The 7,448-nt window shown below is 39.2% G+C and overlaps 1 protein-coding gene across 2 annotated transcripts; it reads right to left on the bottom strand.

Moving 5' to 3' along the window:
* Positions 1 to 1,477: 1,477 nt before the first annotated feature.
* On the bottom strand, positions 1,478 to 5,856 carry LOC104452902 (pentatricopeptide repeat-containing protein At5g09450, mitochondrial). 2 transcript variants are annotated; one of them, XM_039318330.1, is made up of 4 exons: positions 5,696 to 5,856; positions 5,319 to 5,595; positions 2,692 to 2,809; positions 2,373 to 2,515 (listed from the first exon to the last, which is right to left on the bottom strand). In XM_039318330.1, exons 1-4 carry the CDS (start codon positions 5,728 to 5,730, stop codon positions 2,433 to 2,435), a joined length of 513 nt encoding a protein of 170 aa, XP_039174264.1. In that variant the 5' UTR covers positions 5,731 to 5,856; the 3' UTR covers positions 2,373 to 2,432. The 2 variants fall into 2 exon arrangements, with proteins under 2 accessions (XP_010065705.2, XP_039174264.1); XM_010067403.3 differs by having other exon boundaries at positions 1,478 to 2,809.
* Positions 5,857 to 7,448: the final 1,592 nt, after the last annotated feature.

Raw genomic sequence — 7,448 nt, 5'->3', positions numbered from 1 at the left:
TGGCTCAATGTATATTGTAATCCCTTAATTTTCAATTTGTTAAATCCAATACCTAAACGTTAACTTAACGTTTAATGTGTTTTTTGAATTTTTAATTTGTTCAATATGGTTCATGAACTTTTCATACAAATTAAATGCAGCCCTTGAACTATATTTCAATATAGTCCTTCTATTAATTCAAGATCCATGATAACATTGAACATCTTCATATAGTTTATAGACGAAATTAAATATGTACCAAAAGTTCATGAATTACATTGAACAAATTAAAATTTTAGGACTTAGACTAAAGTTCATGGACCATATTAAACAAGTTAAAAGTTTAAAAACCACGTTACACAATAGGCCAAATTTTAAGAATTATTTGTATGATTTTCCTTTGCTCTTATATCTTTTTCTTTTTTTATCATGTGGTGAATTTGAGTTCCGATTCAGCCCATGGTCGAAACCGGGTCAAAGCCTTGATACCGATCGATTTACAAAGCCAGTGTTATAATTTCTGGAGTGGTATATCCAGAAGTCTGATATTAACACTCGAGCAAAGATCATTTATAAAAAATATGAAGTCATACAACGTAAACCTATTACCTGCTTCTTTTCAAACTCTCGTGCGGCCCAAATAACCCATGAGCTAGATCCTTAACCCCATCCTCAAAGATCGAAATCCTCAACCCCGCGTCCCGAATTTAGGCCATCAACCCAGCCGATGAGATTGACTACTCCCGTCGGCGTCTCCATTCGGTGCCCGATCCATTTAAACCGTCGTTTCATGCAAACAAGAGTAGTTACGAAATTAATGGCTAAGGTATCAATGGTTGAGATTCGTTGCGGTGCCAACTGAGCGAGGCATAGGATCCTTGTCCACCCAATCCAGTGTGCTTTGATGACCTACGGACGGAGCTAAAACTCGGAAAAGTCACGTCTTTTCTTTCCTCTATTTGCTTCCTTTTGTCTAAAGCTTGGACAAGCAGTGGAGCAAAAAGAGACGGGACTACAAATTTATTCACTGACAGATCTTGCGGCAAAGAGATGGATCGCCCAGATGTAGTGCACACATCGGACTAACGTAAGGCTCCACCGTTCCAAGGGCCGAAGGATATTGGTAGAAGTTCTAAGTCTGATAATCACCTAAGACCAGACATTCCAGCAAACTGATCCCCGTTTGGCCATCTCGGGGGTTCTCCCATGTAAACCATCAAGATTAATGAAATGCAGAGCAACAACGAAACTCAAAAATGCCGCATCACCAGCCAAACTAAAGGCCAATATGTTGCAAAGTTTCGAGGATGGGAATGAAGAAAGCAATAGGTGGTTTACAAAAAGGCAAAAGTGCAGTCAGAATACGCTTTGATATGCTCAGAACTTCATACATTGATTCCAAATGATTGATTCTTTTTTAAAATTTTACTTAGGTAAGAAAGCAATCTGGGAAAAAGGGCAAACTTGATGGGAAGTACACAACTTGCTTGCAGAAAGAGATATTAGGAAAAGTTTATTCATATAGAAAGTCTGCCGATCAACAGTGAAAAAAGGAACTCTAGGAAGAAAACAAAATCTTCTCTATTACAATCTCTGGTAAAACAAAATGTCAGAAATTAATAACAAAACTCTAAGAATATAATTTCTTTAACCGAGATAATCTCACCTGAGTTGATAATCTATGAATAAACTATGGCCTTTTAGTACCTAATGATGGGATAGGAGCAGGTCTGCAAAGCCATTGCCCAATTGGTGCTACAGAATGGTAATGTCTGAGCAAAGTTCAAAATAAGGTCAGTATATCCATGGATAAGCTAACATGTGCAAGTAACTAAACTTGCGATGCTACACTGATTATTGAACTCTGAGGGGACTTTCCCTGTGCCATTTAAGTGAAGGAACACCGAGTGCCAAAAAATTCCACCATGCTTCATTAAGGATCGCCGCCAGAGATGCAATTCTTCTCTATAAGAAGCATTTGAAAGGCATTAGCGGTATCTATCAGCCCAATTTCTCTATAAGCTTCCAAAAGTCGATTGCAGTAAGAACTGTCAAAGCTTGTGTTTGTGGCTTGCTTCCATTGGTCAATGACTTCTCTTACCTCTTTCATATGCCCAAGTATCAGATACGAAGACAGAACACACATAAAGTTTCTACTCGTCATCTTTTGTTTAGTCATCCTCAAAGATTTCCATATTTGATCAACTCTCTCCTTCTTTCCCAGGCTAGCATGGAGGATGACAAGAAAATCATATGTAATCCATTCTCTTTGAGTGATTCCCTTCTCAGCTTCAACCAGCCCACCAGACTCTGAGTTCAAAAGTTGACCTGAGATGACATATATCCTTGTGAGTTGCCTATATCTCTTCCAATCTTCATTTGAGTTAGAATCCTGACTCATTTCATCTAATACTCTTTCAACTTCATCAATCCTAAGCGTAGCAGCATATGAACTAATCCACAGATTGTAGGTGAAGATATCTGGGGCCACTTTCTGGCGTTTCATCTCGTCCACAACTGAAGAGACCTTCTCTACCTGTCCAATCGACATGTATAACGTCATCATCTCGTTGTAGGTAAGTGCACTGAATGAGAGGTTTGAATCCTTTATTTTCTCATAAAGGTCTGCAGCTTTATCACTCATTTTCAAACTAGCATAACTGTGAAGAAGAGCAGTATAAGTTTCACTAGTTTTTGCCGATGTAGGTAGACCTTCAAAGTAGCGCTCAGCAGCATCGACGCCAAACACCTTTGTCGTCAAGTCTATCCGATCAGCATAATCTTTGTCTGACAACTCATGTCCCTCATTGGTAACCATCCATTCTGAGACCTGCACAGGCAATCAACAAAAAGGGTCAAAGCCTCATGCATTAAGTTAACAAAAATGAGGACAAATTCAAGGAGGACAAATGTCTAATTCTATCTTTGGACAACAGACAAAGGGATCCTAACCCTCATTTTGCATGGTGTTTTAAAAACTGGACTAGTAAGTGAACCAATTAAGCCACCAACATGGGGTCGTCAAACCACTTCAACCAATTTATTGGGAAGATTATCAGTATGTATAATATACTACGTGCACAATTACAAGAGAACAGATTTAGCTTGGTGGTTGGACACACAAAGGCTACACAAAAAGAAGTGGCATGGGGCAGGTCTGAAACCATATTTGGAGCATTTAGATTCAATTTACTCCTCTTGCCTTGTGATCCTTAAGCAGTTAATATCATGTTGGTCCAATTGAATAGCAAGAAATCTCTTAGGCTAGTGGAGGACACATATCAATGACATGTTCATAGGAGTGTGAGATCCCTGATTCAAGACTAGACATTCAACTTAATACCCTTTGTAATAGAAAACCAGTTTCAACCAGTTTCAACCAGTTTCAACTTGGTTCAAAAGGCCCTGCTTGACTGAGTCATCGCTAGTTCTGTCCAACAGTTGACCATTGACAGTGAAATGGTTGAACCAAATTGGACCATGAGCCAATTCCCTGTCAAATTGGTTGAACTGGCTAGTCAATGCACTTTTAAAAAAGTCATTGGTGTTAAACAAACGGCAGCACCAGAAGCCTTCCTTCTCTCCCACCCTACTTAACTTCAAATATAGACTAAAGATTAAGGTCCTGTGATAGTATAAATTCAATGGAGAGGCACTTTCCATTAAAATGAACAGTGTGGATTTGATTGCTAAAACTAACTAGTCCCCCGTATTATTCTCCCCACACACATATAGATAGAACTAAAGGGTGTTAGTAAACCTGATTGCAGTTAAAAGATTCATTTGCTCTGCTGTAGAAATACCTTGGCATAGGATATTTTGAAAATGAAAACATGAAATGCATACAACAGTAAAATATCAAATAAGAGTTTTCAGATTTGACTTAACATAATATTTCCACCTGGCTATTGATGAACTGAGATGTCATTCCCAACACAAAAACAATAGCCTAGTAAGCGGTCCCCATCAGGTGCTCTACTAATTGAGTAGCCATCCACAAACTGCTAAGGCTTCTGCGTAGGTCTCATCTTGAGTTACGACTTGGAAGTTTTTCAATGTGTAGCCAGAGAATTCTTTAGTTACTTTAATGGAGTCCGGTCATGATATAATCAGGTAAAGTTCTACTATTTATTACCATATACTGGGTATGTTGCAAATGTCACGAATATGATCATAATCTCAAAAAAGACTAAGTGGCATTGAATGGCAAGTCTATGGTACTGAGTCAGACCTGAGCAAATGAAGCTACCAAATCAATGCAGTTTCTAGAGAAGTTACTAAGGACAGTGAGACTGACTATGGAATAGTGACAGTGCGTTTCTGCCTGGCAGTTTGAGTTTTCAGTGGAGAGCATAAAAACTCTCTGAGAGAACATTACCCAGTAATATCCTTCCGATGCCAATTGAACTGATCTTACCTCTCATATTTCCTCTCCTCTGCTCTCTTTCTCTTTCCCTTCTTGATTCGTATCTCTTTCCTCTTATCTATGCACACATCACTCGGATCATCACACTAAAAAGTTTTTCCCAAGGCCACTTAGCCTTCTCCAGCCCCTTTCTACTAGAGTCACCATAAAGTCAGGTCTTCCAAGAAGACATCTATTACCCATTGTTTCACATTAAACAAGTTCCTCATTTCTTATTTCTGCATGTATCTATCTATTACATTAGCCTTTTCTAATATATATTCATTTTTCATTGAATCTCTTCATAAGTTCCCAATGATAGTACAAAGCAGAACTCAACTCAATTACACTATTTTTTACCAAAAGGATTGAGCTGCACAAGGCATTGCCAGTCCTATCATTGCGCGTTGGATCTTTTATTATGCTCAAAACTGGATTATTCAGAAGCAAGACTAACCAAAGCTCTTCTAGTATGACTACCATCTTTACTATAAAACTACAGATACAAGGAAAAAGATGAAACATGTGAATGATTAGACTCTAAAGAGCACAATCGTCTTTACTTTCAGCTGTTCTCTATCAGTTAAATTGTTCTGCCATAGATTATACACTCAGGAGCAACTCGGTTCTTCTAGATTCAATCAGATGCCTTTTCTCATCATGCTTCAAGTAAATCAAACCAAATAATTTTTTACACAGACTTCACCTGTTAGCCCACACAGAGCATATCCACGCGTCTTTCGAGTAACAGACAGAATTTTTAACCATCATTAACACAGACACAATCTATATATTAATTCAATATGTTACCTTGATGATCAAAGTTCATTTCACTCCTTCAATAGTTCCACTTCCACCCATTTCCACACCAACCAAACGACAACAAGCGAAATCCACGAAAGAAAAGCAGACAAAGGACTAAAGAAACCTGAACCTCGAGAGCGTGCTTGTAACGCTGAGACTTCCTCAGCTCCTTAGAGATTTGCCGAAGCTCCGGAGCAGATACCTCATTGCCCTCGCCGACCCATTTCTGAATAACGTTCGTCACGCTCCGCTTCGGCAACCTCAGCCTGAAAATCCTGCTCTTCAGGTCATCGCTCCCTTCGACAACCACGGCATCCTCGACCAACTCGTTCCCCAACCCACCTGAAGACAAGAACCTGCGGGAACTCCATCCGTTCGCAGCTCCCAAGCCCTCGACGAATCTCGTTCTGGAGAACGCCAAGAATCGGTATCGGACCACGAGCTCATCGAACCAAAAAGCTTGCGAGACGAAAAGGAATATTGGGTACGGCGGTTTCTGCTGCTTACCGTCTGAGCGAGAGGAAGAACGCCCGAGAACCCATTCGCGGCTGGTCGCATACGTGCTTCTGGCTGCTGTTGGCGACTACTCCGACCACGAAGCACGAACAATCGATGTAATTCTGTGTTTTAATTCCGATTTTGGTCAATCGGTTTGTTCTTCATTTTAAGTTTTTTGAACTTTTTTTAAATCTAAGTTATTATTATTATTTTTCATTCATTCAAAAGTGGTACTTGACAATGTTCACAAAAAAAAAAAAAAAAGTGGTACTCGACAAGCATAGATAACAAGAGTCTAAACAATCCCAGAGAGGCCAGGGGGCTTATCAGAGAGCCAGTTGAGTTGAGAGAGTGTCCATTTTGGGTAGGCTTTGATAATTGCAATTCTCGATTGGCTTCCCATGGGCAATAGGTTAGTGAGATTCTTGTACTTGGGCTAGTACCTTTTCGCAATCCACAGAGAGGGTCCATAAGGCCAATGAGCTAAGGTTTATTTCTTCTACGAGTCTAACTATAGGTTTATTGTCAGTCAAAATCTTCACATGCAAGCCAGAGATCTTTCCGTCCTCTTGCACTTCCTATATCTATGACAAAGCCTCCTGCAATGTTAGGGCTTCGATCTCAAGTGCAATGGAAAGCTATCATCTTCTTCGCAAAATCACTTGTAATTAGTTTCCCGTGATCTCGACACACATTAACAACCGAGCGAGTCATTCTCTCTTGTCCATTGATTTGTAGATTGGAGGTTCCAATAGCAATCTCTGGAGGAGGGTGTCTTTGACAAGGGCTATGGCATTGGGTCGCCTCAATTGAAACATGTAAGAGCTTTCCGGATTAGCCACAGTGTTACTGCAACTCATTCTTGAGACCGTGTCCCAGCTCTAAGGTAAATACTTGGTCAACCCATTTGTCCATTTTTGTTAAATTCAGCGGCTACGTGTTTACATTTAACTTTGGATTTGATCAAATTTCCTCAGTCTAGTTGCATAGGACGAAGAGGTGTTCCTCCTTCTAGCATAATCGATAAAGCAAGTCAAGTAGCACATTCCTTTTGTACAAATTCTCCTTCGTGAGTAGAGCATTTTGGCACATACTCCACAAGAAAGATGTGGATTTTAGGGTCTATATGTAGTTTCCAAATTTTAGTCCATAAGGATCGGGGTGGCTAATGTGAAGAAAATGCTTAATTTGTCTAAGGCTTTGGCTATATTGCGATAGATCTAGTGTACCCATGTTTAACTGTGTACTCCCCAATTTAGTTGCCAACCCATACATATTTACCCCTTTTTAATTATGATTTCATCCGAATGGCTAGTATTTCTTTCATAATATGCTCATCAAATAACTCGTGTGTTCATTCCACGAACTTGACCCTTGGTCAATTAATTCCATTACTTTTTGGGGTTCCTCTCAATTGACTAGGCCTGTAATGACTTCAAACTCTAGCCAATTTATCCTCTCTAATGCCAATACTCTCACCATTCTCGACCAACCGTTTAGCTTCAAAACTTATCATGTCTCGTCATAAGTAGGCTTTGGCTATGCATGATAAAATTTCTGGAATAGAAATTGATTTCTAGCAGAAATTGATTTCTCAATTTCTATTCTCCAAACAAGTTTCTAAGCAAAGAAACCCGTTTGATAACAACTCAAAATTTCTATTTCTAGAACAGCAATTCGTTTGATAACATAATAAAATTTCTATTTCTAAGAATAAAAATTGGATAAATAACAACATAGGAAATCCTTAAATACAAAATAA

The sequence above is a fragment of the Eucalyptus grandis genome, chromosome 7 (genome assembly GCF_016545825.1).
Source record: "Eucalyptus grandis isolate ANBG69807.140 chromosome 7, ASM1654582v1, whole genome shotgun sequence".
NCBI lineage: Eukaryota > Viridiplantae > Streptophyta > Magnoliopsida > Myrtales > Myrtaceae > Eucalyptus > Eucalyptus grandis.
This window is presented reverse-complemented; position numbering and strand designations above follow the sequence as displayed.

Excerpts from the sequence above, each read along its gene's own strand:
- LOC104452902 (XM_010067403.3), bottom strand. The coding sequence starts at position 5,730 with ATGGGTTCTCGGGCGTTCTTCCTCTCGCTCAGACG. Across the intron at positions 5,596-5,695 it reads TTCTTCCTCTCGCTCAGACG|AACGAGATTCGTCGAGGGCT; the intron begins GTAAGCAGCAGA and ends GGCGTTCTCCAG. Across the intron at positions 2,810-5,318 it reads GTTACAAGCACGCTCTCGAG|GTCTCAGAATGGATGGTTAC; the intron begins GTTCAGGTTTCT and ends TTGCCTGTGCAG.